This window comes from Desmodus rotundus, chromosome 1 (genome assembly GCF_022682495.2).
Source record: "Desmodus rotundus isolate HL8 chromosome 1, HLdesRot8A.1, whole genome shotgun sequence".
NCBI lineage: Eukaryota > Metazoa > Chordata > Mammalia > Chiroptera > Phyllostomidae > Desmodus > Desmodus rotundus.
The window spans coordinates 188,143,867-188,166,354 of record NC_071387.1 but is presented as its reverse complement, the minus strand read 5'-3'; the positions used below and the strand labels follow the sequence as shown (position 1 = coordinate 188,166,354).

General features: G+C 41.7%; 1 protein-coding gene across 2 annotated transcripts in view; it reads right to left on the bottom strand.

Moving 5' to 3' along the window:
* FBXL7 (F-box and leucine rich repeat protein 7) overlaps positions 1–22,488 on the bottom strand; it is a 335,334-nt gene that overhangs the window by 239,417 nt on the left and 73,429 nt on the right. For both annotated transcript variants that reach the window (XM_053914003.1, XM_024578539.3), the window contains exon 2: positions 882–971. Coding sequence is in view for 1 of the 2 variants with exons in the window: in XM_024578539.3 (XP_024434307.1) it covers positions 882–971 (90 nt within the window). In the remaining variant the exon portion in view is untranslated. The remainder of the gene's footprint in view (positions 1–881; positions 972–22,488) is intronic.

Genomic DNA, 22,488 nt, shown 5'->3' with positions numbered 1-22,488 from the left:
TGTGCTTCCCCAATGCACTGTACTCCTTAGGAAAGCAGGCTCTATACAATGTCATGAAAATCAGGTGACAAGTCCCAAGTAGTCTGTCATTGTAAATGGCAGTGATGTCTTAACACTGGACCTTCATTCAACACTTAGTTTAAAAGTACTTTCCAGAAAAGAAGTCATTTAATTGTGTTTAACATTAAAATAAAAGGAGCTGATTTCACACTGGGGTCAACTTTCCACTAAATAACTAACACAGAAACAATTATTTCCACACTCAAACAAGTAGGCAATTATTCAAAAGCTTCTCAACTATTTATTGGGAAGCAGTGGAATTCCAGCATGTAGTACGTACAGTCAGATTCTTCATCAAGAATACCAGCGTGACCAGTCCCAGTCCTGATCGGCAGGCTCTTTCAGCTTTTCTGTAAATAGTCAAAGGAACCTCTTTCCTACTCTCAGACACTGGTGAGTAGTTCAAGGTCTACAAATCACATGACTATGACCTGGCCAATGTCACAATCCTGAATTCCAGTGTGCCTATGCTGACAGTTCTTGCACAACTTCCAACTTCAGCACAAGGATTTTTTTCTGTACCAAAAAAAGAGAGAGATGGTATCATAAAGGCTTCTCCGAAGTCAGCCTACTGTCTTGTGACAAAACAACAGCATTTGCCTTAGAATCGAGACACTTCAGTCCCACTGAAACACTTTAGTGGACCGTGATGCGGCACAACAAAAAAAGAAAGTTGGGAAAACCTTTGCCTTCTCCTTTTTAAGATGCTCATATGCTCCCACTCAGTGCAACAGAACTCAGACTCACACATTTTATTTGTCTTCCAAAAATAGCCAGCACTGTGAAGAGAGGGCACGAGATAATGAAGACCAGATGCCTACCTTCACTGGTAGCCACATTCTTCTGGGCTTGGGTTGGTGTGTGATCTGTACTTGAACTCACGTCGGATGAGATGCTTGAGCTGCCTTTGCCTAAAAAAAAACAGGAATGAGCAGCTTTTGAGTTTTGTAATTTCAGAACTAACCGTGCCTTTCACTCTGTCCCGTACCAAGCCGCATTGCTTGTTTCCAAGAAAGGAGCCATAATACCAAGAAAGGAGTTTATTAGGTTTCTTGCCTTATGTATTCAATAGCTTTGGGGAAATGCCTGGGCCATGTCAGAGCAGAACTGAAGCCTTATTAGCATCTCGCTTGACTATAAACTCAGACAAGATTATAAAACACAGTCAAATACGATAACGTAATCTAATTTTGATGTACGTGTGACTAAGAACATGCATGTGTGAAACACATCTACAGCATTAATTTTTTATTTGCAGCTATAAACTATACATTTGCTAGTAAATGACAAACGCAAATCTAAGAATGAAGCATTATCCAAGAAGAAAGAGCCTACAGGCTCCAAAAAGCTACATCACCTTAAAAAAATCAAATTCCCTGTTTTAATAGGTTCTTCTTCATAAAAGAAAAAAAATGCTCCATTTTTCTAATACAGTAATTCTGGGGGTGCTTCTCCATGCCAGGGGACATTTGGCAATGTCTGGTATGATTTTTAGTTGTCACAACTGGAGAGGGTATGCTCCTGGCACTAGTGGGTAGGGGCCAGGGATGCTGCTTAAACATCTTAAAATACACAGGACAGCTACCCCACCAATCAAGAATGACCCAGCCCAAAACATCAATAGTGCCAAGGTTAAGAACCCCTGGTCTAAATAATCTTACCTCAGCTGACAGCTCAGCTTCCATTCTCCTGACCTTCTGACTTTTAACAAGAACATATAGAATGATCCTGCGAAACATTCTCCAAACATCACATGAAAGCCCACAGATACGAGCCACACACAGTGCCTAGTGAGGGAGGTGCCAATAAGGATGGTGGTGGGCAGAATTCTAAGATGACTCCCACAGTACCTGCTACAGACTAAATGTTTGTGTCCCCCAAAATTCATATTTAAAACCTAATCACCAAAGAGGCAGCATCAGGAGGTGACTAGCCTTTGGGAGGTGACTAGTTCATGACTGTGGCACCCTCATGAATGGGACTATAGAAGAGAGCTGCCAGAGAGCTCCCTGCCCATGTGAGGAAACGGAAAAGATGGCGGTCTGCGAATCAGGAAGCAGGCTCTCACCAGACGCTTTGATCTCAAACCTTTCAGCCTCCAGAAATGTGCAGATCAAACTCCTATTGTGATTAACCACGTAGTCTATATGGTATTTTGTTGTAGCAGCCCAGCAGGGCTAAGACAGTGCCCGTGCCCTTGGCAATCTGCTCCCCTTGATTATGGGCAGAAGCTGCCACCTGCCACCAAGCTACAGAATATGATGATGGTACCAGGATTTTGCAGATGCAATTAAATTTCCTAATTAGTAGAATTTATTCAAAGGTGAAATTATTCTTGGTGGGTCTGACCCAAGTAGATAAGTCATTTACAGGAGTCTAGAAGAAAGATTTCCTGCTGGTCTCAAAGCAGCAAGTCATCATGACGTCTGCAACTGCGAGGCAATGAATTCTGCAACACCCACATGTGATAGGAGAGGACTTGAGCCCCTGATGAAAGCCCAGGCCTCGCCAATGCCGTGACCTCAGCTTTGTAAGACCCTGAACAAAAGTCCAGCCCACAGGTCTGACCCAAGAAAAATGAGCTAATGAATGCATCTCGTGGTAAGCTCCTGCTAAATCGGTGGTGATTTGTTATGTGGCAATAGGAAACTAATATAATCACCAACCAATTACATCACAAATGAACTCTTTTTGTGCCACAAGTTATGAGGAAAACTCTTACATGCAGCTGAGAAACACTGTTTTCCAACAGTCTTCCCTACACAGTGCTATACACCCCAGTTAGGTGTCATGAGCTTACAGTCTAAAAACGAAGTAGAAAAGCACAAACAGGAGATTTAAAGAGTTTCAGGGATTTGTTTGCTAATGTTGACAGTAACGGAACAATCCAAGTTCATGAGTGACATCACCTAGACAGGGAAGCTCATTGTGATTTATGATTCTGAAACAAGTCTGTTACTCCCATCATCCCTGCACAGTTCTCATCCTCCTCCCTCGCAGTTTGCCATCACAGTGCAGAAACTCCCATTAGTTCGCGCTTAGCCTGCTTCTGCAGTCGCCACTTCCGTCATGGTTCACCTTTGGAGGGTGTTGACATGTTGGACTGGGTACCTAGTTAGAAATATGTCAAACTCATCTCTGACCTCAATCTGCTGCTCCCTTGCTTCTTGACCTTGGACAGTGTCCACCTCTGGTAAGGACGATGGGGAGATGGGTGGACTAAATCATATCTAGCAGGTCAAATAGTTTATGATTCTATGAGTTCATTACGGAACTCTACAAACCTGCAAACATTCCTTTTAATTTGGAAAAAAAGTGTTATTGTGAGAATACACACTTAAATTATTTTTAGTATATTGTTAATTAGCAATGCACAAATGAAAACTAGAAATAAACTCCATATGTAGTAGCTCTGATTCAACAAGACCAAAACAAAATAACCAATTATACACAAAACAATAAAACCCATTAAAATTCCAATTAGCACCATTAATTTCATGTGGCAGATGATGTTATTTTGCTGACATTAAAATGCTTTTCAAAATGTAAATATAGTACTAGCTGCTAAAGCCTGTGTTCTCTGGGTTCTGACATGTCCCTGCTACCTTGGGCTGTATGAGGACTCAGCCTGCCCACCACATTCCTCCTCTAGAACTCGGACAGTCCTTCCTGGTACAGCATGCCCTACCAGCTGACCTTCACTTGGTCTGACCATGTCATTCACGTGTCATTCATGTGTCATTTATTGTCTGCTCCCCTTTTATTGCTCATTGGCCCAAATCACTGAAGCACAGCTCCTTTCTCAGACAACAGAACCATGTGCCAGAACCTGGACAGGTGGTTCAGTTGGTTGGAGCGTTGTCCCATATACCAAAAAGTTGCAGGTTCACCTGCCAGTAAGGGCACATACCTAGGTTGTGGGTTCAATCCCTAGCCGATTGATGTTTTTCTGTCACATCAATGTCTCTCTCTCTCTCTCTCCCCTCACTGCACGTACTCTCTCTAAAATCAATACATAGCCTCAGACAAGAGTTAAAAAGAAAACCATGTGGCAGGACTCTGTTGTAACAGGGAACCAGTAGAACCAGTATATAATTATTTATTACTTTTAAGATTATCACCAGAAGGAAAGCACAGCCCCCACTGATGTGGCCCAGTTGGTTGGAGTGTCACCTCATAACTGAAAGGTTATAGGTTTGATTCCCAATCTGGGCACGTTCATTCGGGAGGCAACCAATCGATGCTTCTCTCTCGCATCAGTGTTTGTCTTTCTCCCTTCCCCCTTTCTAAGAAAGCAACGAAAAAAATGTCCTTGGGTAAGGATTGAAAAAAAAAAAAAGGAAATCACAAAATAAACAAATTTCAGAAGACATTCTCAGACAGGTCTGAGAACGTGTATAGATACCCTTCAAAGGACCACAAGCTCCACTTTAAGAAATGCTGGTGAGCAGAGAAAGGAGAGATTGAGGATACAAATCACATTACCAACAATATGTATAATAATAGCTAACATAGAGAGTGTATGTTGTGTTGTCTGCTCTAGTAAACGCCTCAGGTGCGTCATCATATTTTCATTGTGCCTTACAGTTTTGCTTTTTGATAAGATTTGCTATTGCCCTCTCCCCAAAGAAACTCTGTAGATATTTTCCTTTAAGCACCCCCACAAATAAAATTGTAATACCACAGATATACTGTGGATTATATTATGTGCAGTGTATGGATCTCTACTTTTTACATAAAACGTGTAAGAGTTTTCACCCCTGTTTTTGTCCCTTTGACGGTAATATTGCCCCCCACTGAGCATGGATGCCCTTTGAGAAGTACAGTTTTAAATGCCTGGCCAATTAATGAATTTAGTGATCATGGACAGCAAGACAACAGAGACTCAAATACAGTCCATTCTTGTTACTCACAGTAGGTACGTTCCATAGTCGCCGCAAACACGGAACTAACAATACTGGATCACTGCTCTGAGGGGAAACACAGGATTAGGATTCTGTGACTCTCTGGTCACTTTTGTCATCAATGCATGGGCTTCTGTTTGAAGACACCTTATTCAATATATTTTGTTGATTCATTAACATTCAACTGAAGGTTAGCAGCATGGGTAGTCATGCCTAAATGAAGCTTATCTAACACAAGTAAGTCACATCACAGTCTTCCCGCAGCTGAGGAACAACAGACACTTCTTATGCTTGAGGATACTTGAGGGGCATTTTAAGTAGTGAAATCATCAATAAAAAAAGCACCAAAATGTGAAAAATGTAGCACGAAATAGATCACTAAAAGGACGCTCATTTACAGAGTGAGAGCTGACCCAAGGAGGCAGAGTGTTGCCTGTTTAGCCTCAGCTTGGACTGTGTGCGTTGGATGGGCTCAGAAATTCCCACCGCTCTGCACACGTCTGCAAATGACCATGGAATAAAGGCTACTGATTCGGGGGTTACAATTAAATTTTAGTAATTGTGCAAATTCACAAACACAGAATCCACAAGTAGTCGGCACTGACTGCACACGATCTGGTATTGAATAAGACTTCACAGTCCATCGCCAGCTTTCGGGGGGCTGCGGTGGGTAGGCTGTAGCATCTAGAGTGAGGAAGCTGGGTTTATGTCTGCCTGTCACTTACCAGTGTTGGGACAATCATCGAACCCCTCTTTGCTTTACTTTTGGCAGCCAGAATCAGAGTAGAGAAAACCAGCCCCTGCCTCATAGGGCTGTTTCCAGCATTAAAATAAAATGAAGCTAGGATAGAACCTTTAGGAAATACTCAAAAATCTTTGTATAATGGGGTTCATATTTTGGATACTATTAACATGCTCTATTTTTCTGCCTCATTTCTTGAAGCAAAACTATCACTTCGGGAAGTTCGGGTGGACGGGGAAAAGGCGTGCATATGGTGGGGGTGGGGTGCTTACAGGTTAAATGTTAGAGGAGGAACTCGGGGGTGATATTCAGCTTCCAATAGCCAAAAACAGATGTCTGCAGTACGCCAACATTCTTGCGAGACAAGCTGTTACATTGAGAAGAGACTGCCTACATGTCTCAACTTCAAATAGGGTCTGATTAAATGACTAGGTACTGTATCTCGGCCAAGGTGACACATGAAACTGTCCATCACAGTGTGAGACTCACGTGAGTTTAAATTCCACAGTTACCACTTCTAAACATGTGGTCAGGAGAAAACCTGTCAAATTCTCTAAGCATCATTGTTGTCATCTATAAAATAGAAATGAAAACAAACAACAATTACTTATTTCCCCTGCTAAAAATGGAGGACTTGTACCCACTTTTCAGGGTTTGTTGGTGGGTATTAGGAATAATGAGTACTTTATGGCTTCTAAAGCATTCAATTACATGCGAGGCCAGCAGGAGCCCACCCTGCGCCGTTTACTGATGACCCTTTTATCAGAGTTCAGTTTGTGTCAGGAGTCAGAAATGAAATTTAAAACCCTAATTGTTGCTTTACTATTCCATGCACATAGAATAGTAAATAAATATTATACGTGCATATAAATTAAATTACACAAACCTTATATATCCGGCAGAAATCCGGCAGGTAAAAGCAAAGTTGACAATTCTGCTCTCTATCTAAGTGCCTTGAAATGAAAGTGTATTTGTTCATTGGTCATTAGGGGGGTTTAGCCCACCAGAAATGTGCCTGTTAGACTCAGTAAAGTAAAATTTTGCACTTTATTAACTTCTTCCCAGATGGGTTAACAGGCCCAAATGAGGGCAATTGAACAATTAGGTATCGAATACAAATAAATATCAAAGCAAATGAAGAATAACTGACACACTGAAGCTGGGAAACACTATCTGTAACAAGTAAGCACAGGCGTGTAATTCTGAATCACAATACGTGAAATCAGCGATAGATGGACCATTGAGGTCACTTGGGACACGTGATTAGCCCAGGAATGCCAGCAGAAGAATGTGCTAGTCTTCCATTCCACTCACACTGCCTTTGGGCTTTCTGTTAGAGTGTGCCACGTTTTCCCAAGGTTTAAAGAGAGAGAGAATGTTCATTAAATGGGGATCCTATTAGAGAGGAATTTTAAGTCTCTTTTAATTAAAAAATTCCCATAGGTAAAATAAATATCTTCTCTCCTCTCATTCCAGTGCCCAGGCTGATTCTGCAAATGCAGATATTTAAAATAAGACAGTCACACATTCCATGTTGATTTATTGATAACATGAATGTAAAGAGAAAGAGATCAATCAATACATGACAAAAAAAATCAATCAATGGGTCCTATGATTTCTAACATTCTTAAGACTCCAAGAAACCACTTGCAAACTTGATTCCCTGTATCAATTCCAGATTAAATGCACTGAATTCATTCCTGTGGATTTTAACCGCAGACTTCTGATACGAAATCCAGAAATGAGCACGTGGACCCATGCGGCAGGTGCTTAGCCACTTATTTCCTGTTTCCTTTGGTTACCTTGTTTTCAAGTTGCTGTTGGAGCACTGTAACAGCCTGACTTCATGTTTAATGTCCACACCAAAGGAAAGAGAATTTTTTTCAATATCTCAGAATTAGATCAAGGGAGTGGTTGGTCATATTATTTTCTTAATTATTATCTTCTGTAACAGTTTCTTACCTTCTCTGATCTAGACTTCACATGTCTATACACACAGAATAATAATATTACATATCTCAAAGGATTGTCTGGCTTAATCCCTGGCCCAGGTACATATTAGTTTTCGAAAAAAAAAGAAAGCTGAACACATAATGTGAAAGCACATTAGCTCTTTCAGGCCAATGGGGAGAGATTTAGTAGATAAATGCCCAGAGTCAGAGACTTCACAATAGAGGGGAAGGAGGAGAAATTGAACCCTGAGCTCTCTGCCTTGTTTTACAGAGAGCAAAACCCAGAAGATGGTGTCTTATGCTCTTGCTTCTCGTATTCTTTGTCCTCTCCTGGTGAAGACTGGAAGTATGAGCTACGAAGGACAAGAGGAAGAAAGGAAATGTAATAGAGAAAACTGTTAGAAGTTTTTTTCTTTCTTTCAAGTTCCTAACTGGAACTTTCTTTACTACAGTTTCCCAGAAACTCCAAACAAGTGATCTCATGGCCACTGAGCAGGATAATCACTTCTGTACCTGGGGGATGGGCAGGGGAGGACGGGGGCGTGGATCTAGGGAATAAGTTATTCCCTCCCCCTAAGAAGCTGCCATTCTGATGGGTTTATGTCCTGCCTGAGAAAAGCCAAGGACCCTTTGCAGCATTTACCTCATTGCTAAGAGATGTAGTCCCTCTTCAAATACAAGACCTGGTGCAGATTGCTGGCATATTTTTCTTTATTTTAAATATATATATAACATAAAACTTATCATTTGAACTATCTCTTAAGTATTTAATCCAGTGCCATAAATTACATGCACAATGTTGTGCAAACGTCACTATTATTTCTAAAATTCTTCATTACTTGACACAGAAATTCTGTACACATTAAGAAATATCTCCCTATTCCTCTCTCCCTCAGCCCCTGGTAACCTTGAATCTGCTTTCCATTTCTATGAATTAGCTCACTCTAGACATTTCTGGGTGGAGTCATACAATAGTGGTTCTTTTGTGTCTGGCTTTTTTTCAGTTATTGTAATGTTTTAGTGTTCGTTGAGGTTTTGGCGCATGTCAATCATTGTTTCACTCCTTTTTATGGCTGAATAATATTCCATTGTGTGTATACCATGCTTTGTTTATTCATTCATCTGCTGATGGGCATTGGGGAGGTTCCACCCTTTTGCTATTGTGAGTAATGCTACAACAATAGGGCGGTGGCATTGACCCCTTGTGGTTCTACACTTTCAAACTTCTAGCGCTCCTTTCCAGCAGAAATCAGATCCTGAGAGCTGTGGCTGGAGCAGATGAACAAAGTACACAGACTTCTTCCAGGAGAGAAAATGGGACAACCCCACTGCTGGGTCAGCAACTCCTCGAGAGCCATTAAAACCCTGCTGTAACCCTGGGATGGGTGGAGCGCTCGGAGTAAGGGAATGGAATGTAACATGCGATATCTCCACGGGTTATATTACCTCCGGGCAGGCTGTGTGGCTGGTGCTGTGGGCAGCTTGAATCTGGACAAGCCAACCGGCATACACTGCACATGCTCACAGACCAGACACAGGGCTTCCGGCTCCAAACACACACCTGCTGCAAAGTTCTGCTCTGCAGAAGCCTGAGGGGCTTTGACTGGAACAGGACAGCAAGGGGACTTGTGGCTTCTGCTTCCTCCCCTACATGGGGACTGTTTTTTAAAAATATATTTTATTGATTTTGCTATTACAGTTGTCCCAATTTTTCTCCCCTTACCCCCCTCCACCCAGTACCCCCATTCCCCCCGCCTTAATTCATGTCCAATCCCCACCTTAATTCATGTCCATGGGTCATGCATATAAGTTCTTTGGCTTCTCCATTTCCTACACTGTTCTTAATATCCCCTGTCTATTCTGTATCTACCAATCTGTACTTCTTAATCCCTGCACCTTTTCCCCCACTCTCCCCCTCCCCTTCCAAATGATCTCCATCTATGATTCTGTTCCTGTTCAGCTTGTGTGCTTAGTTTGTTTTTTAGATTCCCTCAAAAATTAAAGATAAAAAGAGAATCTTAAAAGCAGCAAGAGAAAAGGAGACAGTTACCTAAAAAGGCATTCCCATAAGACTGTCAGCTGATTTCTCAAAAGAAACTTTGCCGGCTAGAAGAGACTGGCAGGAAGCATTCAAAGTGGAGAAAAGCAAAGATCTACAACCTAGATTGCTCTCTCCAGCAAAGCTATCATTTACATTGAAGGGCAGATAAAGCGCTTCCCAAACAAGGTAAAACTAAAGGAGTTCATCATCACCATGGTATTATTATATGAACTGTTAAAGGGAAATATATAAGAAAAAGAAGATCAAAACTATGAACATTGAAATGGCAACAAACTCACAACTACTTGGGGACCGTTCATGTTCTGTGCAGGACAGGTAAGAACTTTGGGGTTCCATTCAGAGAGCCCAGGAGGGGATATCCCACTCTCAAATCATACAAGCAAAACCTTGATGTGAAATGCAAGTCCATGGCTGAAACGCATGCAACCGTGAAGGCTAGTACTCATTTTGGTAGCATTAACTTAGAAGCTGAAGGGTAGAAAAAGAAAGAATTAAATAGAAATAATTTAAGTTGATCAGTAATCATTCTACATCCTAGCATCACTCTCTTTTTCTTGGTAAAAGAAGAAGGTATCCTTAGACAAAAATCTCAATCAACACCAGTCTTTTCTGCATTACTCCTAGAGGCTGTGATCACTAAAAGGAAAAAGAAAAAAAAGGCGTGATTTCAACACAGCCCTCTTCCATCCATGGAAGGGAGCAGATGGCTGCAGTCTGTGGGAGCATGACGTGCCACCCTGGAGGGCATGGAGCCTGACCTTGGACTGCATGGACGGCATCTTGGCTTTGCCACTAAACTAGCTGGTTGAACTTGAGGGTTACCTTACTTTCTGAATAGCTCAGTTTCTCCATCTGCAAAATGGAGTACTGTTAAATATAAACTAATTGAATAGTTATGGGAATAAAATGAGGTTAATAAGTCAATTGCTTATAATAGCATAGATATAATAGATACTTAATAGATATTATTAATAGATTATTTTTAATCATCCTCCCTATTCATATTCTTAATCAGTAATTCAGTTTAATGCAACACTAAAGCCACCCTAAGTCCACTGTGTGCAAAGGATTATGATTAGCACTAGAAAAAAGACAGGACGGTACATGTTGGGTTGGGGAGATAAACCACAGGCACATGAATGGAAGTATGACACAGTTTTTAAGTAGGATCATTAAGTGACATTTCCAAATACTATTTGATTCACACAGTTTTACTGCTGTTTAGTGTAACTGCTTTTTATTCGCATAATGATGTGAAAAATACGTAGGTTGACCACAAACAACCATGTCTGTCTTTCCCACTGGTTCCTCAACTTCATGAGGGTAGGTTCCGTACCTGCTTTGCTCTCGGCTCTACGTCCTGAAGCAAGCACCCTGCTTAGTTTGTTATGGGCACTCAGTACAGACGTGTTAAAGGAGCTGGAATGACAATGAGGGTCTGACTCAGTACATAAACTGGAAATTTCTTCCTAATGGATGGAAGTGCCTTGTTCCTACAGTATTTCCTAACAACTGCTGTCCCTTTCTTACAGGCAACACTCCAGTCTATGTTTACCCCAACGAGTCTTTACACAAGCACGGTGTGCTCAGGGTGCAAAACGCAACTGACGAAGTCCACACAGACTCCCGGGGTGACGTGCGACACAGTGCTCTGTGTTAGTTTCCTCGGGCTGCTGTAACAAATGGCCACTAACTGGGTGGCTTACAACAACAGAAGCTTACTGTCTCACAGCCTTGGAAGCCGGTAGTCTGAAATCAAGGAGACTCTTCTCCGGGCTCCTCTCCTAGCTTCTGGTGGTTGCCATCAACCCCTGGCATTCTTTTGTTTATGGAAGCATAACCCCAGTCTCTGCCTCAGTCACCACATGGCCATCTTCCCTCTGGTTTTCTCTGTGACTCTTCCCTCAGGGACACCAGTCATACTGGAATAAGGGCCCACCCCATTCCTGTGTGCCCTCATCTTAACAATTACATCTGCAATGACTCTATTTCCAAATAAGGTCACATTCTAATGTTCCAGGAAGGACTTGAATTGAAGAGGGTGGGGTGGGACACTGTTTAGCTCAGTAGATACTTCCACACCATTTTCTACAAAATGAAACAGAAAGCAGAAAATTCTACCCTGACACTATCATACAAACATTTACTCAAGTCACATTGCAGGGCAGTATTATTATGGGTAGAAAAGAAGGATTAGCACTAAGATTTAATGCATCATGGAAAGCAAGAAGTCTTTAAAAGGCCTCCCCACTTGTGAAAAGGCAAGCACTTGGCATGCCATCATACATGGTGTCAGGTTGAAGAGACTAGGAGATATGTCACTAATGGTACCAAGGCAGAGCCTGCTTCCCCAGCCTCACGCCCACCTATGGACCAGCAGGCAGTTCCACAAGAGTTAACACAGATGTCAGCTGACACAAAGACAGATGCTGCTGCTGCTGACAGATGGTGCTTCACAGCTGGGTTTCTGAGCAGAGTAATGAGAGGATCAGACCATAAGACAGGCTAAAGGGTACGTGCATCAGCAGAAGAATTTCCACTGTACCATAAGTCATCCAAAAGACAGTTTTATGCTAATAACAACATCACTATCATTTTTACCAGTCATTTTCCTCCGAAGTTCTAACAGACTTCTGTGGCCCAAAGATCAGGAAAAGGCCATGCTTTGTTTAATCCAGATGCACAAGGAAAGACAAGAAGAGTTCTTTTTGATGTTCAGTGCTGTTTCAGCATGATCTGGGACAACTTCAAAGCCGTGTGTTCATTTTCTGGCATCAAGAGCCTCTGGTGTCAATGAACTTATTACTGGCTCTTCTGATTCACTCATTCATTCATTCAACATCCCATATGCCAGACACAGCCACCATGTTAGACACAATTCCATGACCAAGCTATCTTAGCAATAGAGGTTGCTTTCCTCCAGGGTCTTAAAGGTTGGGAAAGGGTGTAGGAAACAACTCCGCCTTTCAACAAAGAACATAGTGAAGGGACAGGCAGTGACATCCTTTAAATTTTTGTGGCTTCACACGACTCAACTCCAGTGTAAAGTCTTATAGTCATAGACCTTTGTACCCAACAGCCAGTCATGGATTTCAGGGTTTTTATACATAGTGTGATTACCATAATTATCAGAGATGATCAATCTAAATTAATGGAAATTCTGAATAATAAATAATTCTTAAAAGTATATGATTCTCCTCTGTAGGGAACCCTTCCATGTGGCATAGCGAATGTAGCCCAGCCCGATTCAGAAAACTGATGGGGAGTGAGTCGGCACACAGGAGCCGAGCCCACGAACTGGTTCTCCCATGGAGAATCAGGCCTGCATCGTACCTAGGCTGCTTTGCGGCTTGCTTTTGCTAAAACCCCCTCACCCTGAATTGAAGCAGCAAATGTTTCCTGCATATCTTTAAAGTAACTTCCTAAAATCTGAGCTAAACCTCCCAAGTATGGAGTGTAACAAGTTCAACCACTTTTCCCCCAAAGTTATATCAAAATATAACAGCTGCATCATGTCACTACTGGGTCTTCTTGAGTGTATGACTTCTGACCCTGCCTGTCCAGTTTGATCTTCTTAGTCTCCAAATGAGAAACCCAACTTTATTGCCTGCCACGCTCTCTAAGAGTATAATTATTCCCTTCCTACATATCTTCTACTTTCCTTCTATTGAGAGGAGGTTTCCTTTTAACCACAATGGGAAGCTACAGTCTATTTCACAGGAGTAATTATCCCGCCAACAGGCATCTCCAATCACAGGGCAGCTGAGAAAGTACAAATGGCCGCAGCAGAGTGCCTCAGGGTCACCAGAACTCTTCTAAACCAGAACTTGAACAAAGGACAGGCTAAAGCAGTACACTGAGTGCAGTGATTGTCCCCACCCCTGAATCCACCCCATCCCCTGATTTTGTGTGGCTGTCACACGGTTGGCTGGGAGTAAATTCACCATTGTCTCCAGCAAGGGGCTCTGCCTGTCCTAAGCCTATCAACAAAAGCCCATTCTTACTGTTAGTGACTGACTGGCCAGGTAGTGAGGGGCAATTAAATGGTCAAGGTTGTTCAATAATAGGGAAAAACGTGCTCTTTCTCTTTGGATTATAACAATAGAGTTGTTAGCAACCATGTTATACCAAAAAGCCGAGTCCACCTTAGCAGGAAGATGCATGCAGCAAGATAGAAAAATAGAAAGAAGTCAAGTAATGATATCACTAAGACATTACCCAGTTCATATTGGTACTGATGCCCATCCTACTGCCAGATTTCTGTTCTGTGAACTAACAGGGGACAAAGGAAGTGTTCTGTCTGCTGCATCTGCTGGTGAGCATTGGAACTGCAGAAATTGTATGCTTAAAGGTAAAAGTTGGAATTCAAGAAAAATATTTCATCCTGAAGATTTTTTTTTATGTGAAAGCAGCACTAACTGTAGAGACTGATTCTAAAAAAGGTTGAGTAAATACAAAGTAATAATTTACAAGTAATGAATTGTAATGTTTTCAAAAAGTACAACCAAATAGAAATAGGAAGCAGTATGTATATAGCCACATATAAATCTGATAAGGCTTCCAGACCCTGGAAAAGAATATAATATGCTTTGAATGAACAGATGACTTGGTAGGTCTTTCTTCTTTTAAAAACTTTAATTCACCTTCCACCTATAATCTAGGTTGTATTTTACAAAGCTCTATGCATTAAAAGAATTACTCTCCCTAAATTTTGCATTTGCAGCCCTTTATCATATAAATTGAGGTCATAACCTAACTTAAGGTTTGCAGGGGCCAGTGAAGGGAAAGGTATGGTTTCTATAAAACAAGATACACTAAGCAAAATAAATCTTTCCTGGAACTGGACTAGTTCTTGAATACAGCAATTTAGAAGCTAATCTCTCTTCTCTTTTGAAAATATAATAGCTTTGCCTTTTGGCCAAAATAGATCAAATACTCCAACCATAGCTGTTGTTCCTTTCCTCATTCTCTTTCTTGAAGGACTGATACTCGGTTAATAATTGTAAAATTCTGTAGACTTCTTTTCCCAAACTCTTCTAGCACAAAGGCATGGCTTCATCCAGGAAAGTGACGGGGACATTGTGGCTGTCCCATCTGGTCTGGTGGAAGAACGGGGCACTAACGTCTTCTTCTAACTCCGGGCCTTCTTCACTCGCCCTCTTGTGAAACTCATTACACTCATCCCCGAAAGCCAGCCCCACTGCAGGGACACATTTTGTGGAACCCAGATGGAAATGCAGAGTATGTTTATGCTATGAGTATGTTCATAAACACTTTGGAATGCAATTTACAGGACTTCAACTCGTTTAAATAAAACGTAAGAATTTCAAGCATTTGTAATGCTATTTTTCCTCAATGTGACGCTATCTAGGGAGATGTTTTCAGATGTATGATTTGGAATGGGCAGAATAATCTTGCCTGCCTCAAGATGTCTATCTTTTATAACGAACAGATGGAATTTAATATGTTGACCCAAATACTTTCCCTCCCGCCCTTATCACCCCTCTTTCCTCATCCTTTCACAACGTCACCCACCAACACTGATGCTCACATCAACAGATCACATCACCAGCCATGTTTAAAACCCCCTTACAGTTCCCCACCAGGTTCTGACTGAAGCCTAACTCTACTATGGACCACAAGACTTTGTGTAATAAACACCCACCGCCCTCCCCTCAGCACTCCCCCCCAGGGACCCCCAGAGAAGGAGCCTGTCCATCCAGATCACTGCTGCCCACAGTGCCAGGAGCTGTTGGGGAAATTCAATAAATACTTGCCGAGTGAACTAGGTAATACTTACCATATAAATACACACTTGGCCTTTTTAACTTAGCTGGATTACAAAACTAGCAATTTTTTTAAAAAACACAGAGAATCTTCAAGGACAGAAAAATAAACAATTAATGCAGATCGATATGAAACAATGATTTAGTGAAGGGTCTGGATGTTGACACTGAAAGGAAATGCCACTTTTATCACTTTAAGGTCACAGCGAAACTACTAAAAGTAGCTTATGGCCAAGTAGAAATCTGTCAGGGGTTCAGAAGAAAAGAAACTCAGAATAGATCAGAAAATAAATTAGTCGGAGGTAAGGGAAGAGGATGCTGGGAGGAGAGGGGTAAGAACCCAGAGATGTGGCACCTGAGTAGATGCTGGTGCCCAAGCCTGGACATTTACTAGGGCAGCCCCTAATATTTTCATCTCTGCTTAGAAGTCAGATAGGTAGCTTTGTCAGCTTTGCTCACACGCAGCCCAGCCCCCTCCTGCCACTGTATGAGAAGGGACAACAGGGCAGCAGAGGGGATGCCCCACCCTGGGGCCCGATTTCTCGGTGTCTCTGAGATCAAGGAGGACCCACAAAAGGGACACAAGATCATGGATAACAGTCAGGGCTCCCTGTACGTTGTTGGATAAATTCAGCACACAAAAGACGGCGTGGGAATAGTAATGTAGACAAATTTGTATCTGAAAGCCGACATTCATCTTTATTTTAATGTAGGAAGAAACATTAAAAATACGGAAGTGAAGAATCAGTAACTAACTCTGAAAACTTAGTTGTGTATTTAGAAACAAAACAAAATAAACTCTCTCGCTGCACACAAACATGTATCTTTATATTATACATTAAATTCTACCATGATTTTTCCAACCAAAAGCAGAAATTACTTTAAAATGCCTTTTTCTTAGTTATTTCAAAAGCAGGCCTCAGCCCACTTGGCGGGACCATACATTCTGACTTAGCAGGTTGCATGCTGTGGAGAAAAGGGCCCTTGTTTTTACAGACAAGAGCACTTTATCCTAATCCTAACTTTGTACTTGAACAAACCACTTACTGTCTCTGAGCCTTCATTGTTTCTTCTGTGATGCAAGAAGATGAGAGCTGAGAGGTCCCCCAAGCGCTCCCAGCAGCCAGCCCCCACTGAGCATGTACTTCCACCCTGTTACTCCACTCCACGGGATAGGGCCACGTCAGTATCCACAGAGAGAACTGGGGCACCGATTGTGTTACCTTCCCAAAGCTTGGAAGTGAAAGTCCTGGGCACTAGAAGCCTCAGTCAGCACACCACGTCATCTCCTTGGATTTTTAGTATAATCTCTTGGGGAAATGCCCAAGTGCACTGGAATCACTGCACTTGGATTTGAATCCTTTGTCACTTATCCCCTCCTTGACCTTGAAAAGATACTTAACTCTGCCTTGGTGTCCTTACTTACCACATGGGGACCAGAGTGGTGGGTCTTCTGTGAACTAATGTATGTGCAGCACCTAGGTCAATGCTTGGCATATAGAATGCGCTTAGTACTGTTAACTATTAATACTGTTCTAAGAGTATGAATTAGTCCAGTTGTATTCTACTGTGAAATTAAGGTCCTAGACCAGCACTTTAATCCAAATAATTTATTCTTCATCAATAATCAGATTAGAAAATTCAGACCAGGTCTCTTTTTCTAGGTGGTTCTTTTGCCCCTGTGTTGGCCATTCTGGTCTGCCTGTGCTTCCCCAAACTCACCTCGTACTCTGTTCTAACACTTTTGCCAGCTTAGCATGGCATCTCATGCCCTCCTAAATATGACTCCAATCCATTATCAACTCTCCCACAACAACCTTTCTTGGGTCTCAGGGACCCCTCCCCAACTGGAATGCTGGTACTATTTATAGTCATTCAGTACCTAAAATTATAGTAATCACCATTGACATTTATAGTCTTCATGGGATTATACCCATTGGGTTTCATGTATGTTTTTCCACTGCGCTGGCCTTCCTGCCCTCTTACATGCCCTTGGATCACAGCTTCTCCTATGATGCAGTGGGCAAAGAGACTATGCCCTCAGGAAAAGTTCACTACTGATAATAACAATGCTCTAGAAGGTGGGAAGTGAAAACAAGAAAGTCACAGTGGACCTCTTTTCACATACAGGTATCATGTTAAAATGCAAAGAGTAACCAAGATTCTACATCAAGGTGCACAGAACCATGGGGAAACATAACAGAGTAACTGCAGTTAGCAATGCGGATGGACACAGAGAACTAGGGGACAGGCCCAGCACGTCCACTGAAATCCAGAACATTTCAATATTCAAAAAAGAAAGCTGATGCTGGCATTTTGGTCAGCAGCAGCTGGAATCTAGGGTGTCACAGGTACAGGTTATTATGGGAAGGGCAGTCTACAATTCTGAAAACCCAAACCCTGGATCATGTCCAAGGCCATCTGGAAATCTCTATTTTAGACCACTTCTGTAGCATCAGTCTCTTTAGGTACCTTAAGCTCATCTTCAGCTTCATTATCTCAGGCACAGTTCACAGACACAGTACACATTCATCTCCATCCCCAGTGGGAGCTGGGAATAGGAAAGCATGCTCCTGTTCGTATCCCTGAATTACAGGCATCAGGAATTGCGACTGCCTGGTGAATCGCTAGTGAGCATTCCCATCCATCATGCAGAATACACCTCCCTCACCACCCAGGAAGGAATAGAAATACCATTTCAAAAGGCAGCTAGGTTTACTGGCCAAGACCGCCCAAGATCAAAACAGATACACTTTTAACCTTTTCAACTGTTTACTTTTCAAATGCCTTACCAAATTCTTGACCTCCTTGACCCACCATATGTCCCCCCTTCATATACTATGAAAAGGCTGGACAACCAAGACTTTAAATCTCCAGTTCAGCCATCTCAGCCTCATGATATTTAACTCCCATTGACTGCATGGCGTAGACAGCAATGGAAGCAAATGCCTTAAATCCTACTTAATCAGTATCACTGAGATCAACTCCAGGCCCATTATCCAATCAACAAATAAATATTAAGTGTCTCATGTATATAGAACATATTATGAGCGTTGGAGAAAGTAATTTAGCACAAGAAAGAAATGAATGGACTAGATTTTTATTATCATGTAAAATCCAAAAAAAAGCGCGCCATTTTGTTAGGTAAAAAAGGTCAACCATTTCACTTGATTCAGCCTAATATGAAACATTTCTTGGAAATTACACGATAAGGTTGGTGATGAGTATGACGTAACTAAATTTGATTGGATGGTGCTCAAGATATAGTCACTTATACTGAATTCTTCTCTACAGCCTATGGTGTCATAGTGAGTTACCAACGAACTTATTTATAGAAATAACATCTATTCAGCCTAAAAACAGAAAACAAACTTCCAATAACAAGCATGAGAAAATATTTGTCATATTAATCAAACAAATAAACAATAACAACAAAACCTGTACATTTTTACATCAGTCTCTTATGCTACTCAACTTCTTACAAAACTCTTGGGAAAATCAGCTTATTAATTTCTAATCTAAATCTGTGCACCAGAATACTTAATGAGAATTCCACACTGAGCAGAAAAAGACTAAGTTCTGCTAATTTCCAAAGAAAAGCCAAGTGAAAGGAGAATCTGGAGGAAGTGAGAAAGAGGAAAGGCCACATAAAGGAACAAAACATAAGCAAATGTTCACCAGCCATTACACTCCAGTGCAGCTACCTGGCCTTCAGTCAGCCAATTTTCATTTTGGGGATTCTAGCATTTCAAACGTTAGCTAGGATCCTTGTTCCGTTAGGAGAATGGTTTTACTTCTTGTCCTTAAATACTTCCCAGTGTTCAACCAGATCATATTCATGCAGCAGCATAAGAGAGATGGCACTTCGCCTGCATTTGAATATGCAGATTTTACCCTGGACTCTGTGATTCACCAGCACTCCTTCTATGTGCGCATTTCCAAACACAAACAAAATTTTAGTTCCATGCTAAAATGTGATGTAAGCATAGCATCAGTTGTAAACTTCTCCAAATAATGAAAATAATCTCTTCGTAATAAAATTTCCTTTCTCTCTATGTGGCTAGAAGGTTTCCTTTCCCTCTATGGGAGCTAAATGTTACAACTAAAAATTTAGTTTTTTATTCTATTGTAGAAAACGTGCCTGAAGGGCTTGGACTGTCTGTTTGGCAGACAAATGTCCTCTTCTCTCTGGTGGTCCAGGTCTCCAAATCAGACACCACAAAATACACAGTCAGGAGCAAATGATACAACATTACCACATACTTCCAGGGGAATCCCCATATTAAATGGGAGCCCGAACTGAAAGGCTAAACAGTGTGGATTTCAGGTATCCCAAACAAGAGGAAAGAATATCTATGACGGTGTCAGGCAGTATGTTAGGGACCTTATGTGCATAATCTAATTGAATTCTTCATAAAAACCTTATGAACCCAGCCTTCTTCTCTCCATTTTCAAGGTAAAGAATTAAAGCGCAGAAGTCTAACCGGCCCAAGGTAACAGTGCCAGTCCCTCCCAGAGCAGAACCAGGTCCATCTGATCGCATTATCCTGTGCCACGGTAAACGACATGGACAACTATCAAGTTTGGAGGAGAATAACATCAAATTGGAGTGAAGGATGAACAGCAAAAAGACCTAGGTTCCAGTCCAATTTTTAGAATTTTCAAGTTAAGGGATTTACTATATTTTACCATGTATTATGCGCACCCACATTTTTGGACCCAACTTTCAGGGAAAAAAATCTCTTATTGTAGTTTTTAATTATTTATTTATTTATACTTAGATACTTGTTTTTTGAATGATAAAAGAATTTTAGCATTTATTTCAGAACATATGGATATTGTTGTTGCTTTCCAGAGTTTCAGTTTTACACATAAGTATAAATAAAAGAAATAACATTTATACAGGTATGGAATTGGTACTACCCATGTATAATGCGCATCCTTATTTTTCCCTCAAAAATTAGGGCCGAAAAGTAAACATTACACACGGCAAAATACGTGTAAGTCCTCTGAGCCACAGTTTTCTCTGAGCATGAGCGTGGCCTTCAATGAACACTTGTTGAGCCCAAAGATTTCTAGGTGTCTCTGAAATGACTTCAGTACAGTGGCCTTCAGAGGGCCTCTGACCACAATGGGCAGATGGCTAAATGTGAGGCCAATCTCACTCCTCACAAATTTCAAAACTCAGATCACAAGACCCAAGGCAGAGGAGACTGATGTCATTGAGCTCCTGGCTCTGCTAAGTGTGAGAGAAATGAAATCTGACACTTCCAGAGTCCAGCTTTGGTCTAAGCCAAAGCCTCCTGTCTACTTCTGAGACTTCCCCTTTGTCCATTCTTTTAACAAGGAAATTATTTGCATTGTATAAGGAGAAATTTGCACTTCAGTGCATTGCCCCATGACCTATAAAGTTCTCCAGTCTTATCTGAGAGCTATCACAACCCACTACTACCAAGGGCCAAATGGTGTTGCAATCATTCAGGCCTGGGAAGATGCTGAACTCCAGGAAAACCAGATTTGAATCTCTGAAACACTAAGGGAATAAAAAGGACAAGCTGTGGTCAAAGACTCATTCACACAATTTAAAAATCTGCCTATTTTACACAGAATTTTTCATGCTATAAAGACAGAAGAGAAATGAGACAAGAAGTGAAACAGTACAACTGTTAATTAGAAGCATTTCCCCAAACACAGCTACCCGACTCATTAATTTATACAATAGATACTGATTTACTCTCTGTTTTACAAGTAGGCATTAGGAGCTGGGAACCTACCAGCAACAGCATCTCTGCTCTCAAGACATGTACCATGCAGAGGAGGACTAACACAGTAAACATAACCATCTCTACAAATGCGATGAATAAAGCGGGGTGCTCTGGAGGTCACTGCAGGGCCACCTGGTGCAGACTTGGCCGAGGGAACGTGATCTGGAAATTTAGTCAAAGGTGAATGCACATCCCAAGCAGAGTAAAGTCCAGAAAGAAAAGAGAACATGGAGCAATCTGGAAACCCATAATTTAGTGGGGCTACAGAAGATGGAAAAAGGAAGGAAGGAGGTAGGAGATAGTTGTGAAACAAAGTCTCACAGATCCTGGTAGGGAACTTGGACTATCTGCAGAGAGCAGGGAGGCACTGTTCAAGGGTTTGAACCAGGGGACAGGCATATCAGATTACAGAAAGGCCGGTTGAGCTGCAGTGTACAGAATGGACTGGAGAGGGTAAAATTGGAGGCAGTGAGACTGGTAAGAAAGGTATTACTGGAAGTAGCAGTGGTGGGTGGAGAGAAATGAATAATTTGAGAGGTGTAAATCCAGCAGAAACACCAGGAATGTGTGATTGGAAAGCTGGGGTGAGGCAGGCAGAAAAGTCACAGATGGCACCTATCTGTGATGGCACAGATGATCTTCTCAAGTGTTCCGAGGAATAAATGTCACCTAGCATCTTATGTATGGACAAGTGAAGATGGGAGGGTCCCTGAATCATGCCTGCACCCAGACACAACCAGAGAAAAAACTCCAGACGGTAACACGTGCACGCATCTTCCTCCGCTCACTCTCCCCGTGCCTGTGCAATTCTCAAACTCCAAAATAGACCCGTCCTCTTCACCTTTAGATCCAGCCCAACGAGGACTCAATGGCTCCCCTCTCTTCAACCTGCCTCTTCCAAGCAATTTTTATACCAATGTTGACTCTCACAGTCAAAGATATCTTAAAACATGTTATTAAAAAATCATTCTCTTAAGAAAAAACATGGCAGGGACTTAGCATGATAAATGAAATTGTAGTAACCAATTGTAGTTGCTTTAAAAAGAAAAAAGCAGAGGATTAGGTGTCAGTCAATTTTTCACAGCAACATTCATTAGCTGCTGAGCAGATGGAGAAGCCACTGAAACACGTGGGCAAAGTGTCCACAGCTGCCGTCTGAATCTCATCTGTGCCTCCGACTGCAGCACTGAGGACTCACTGGTGGAACCCACAGCTGG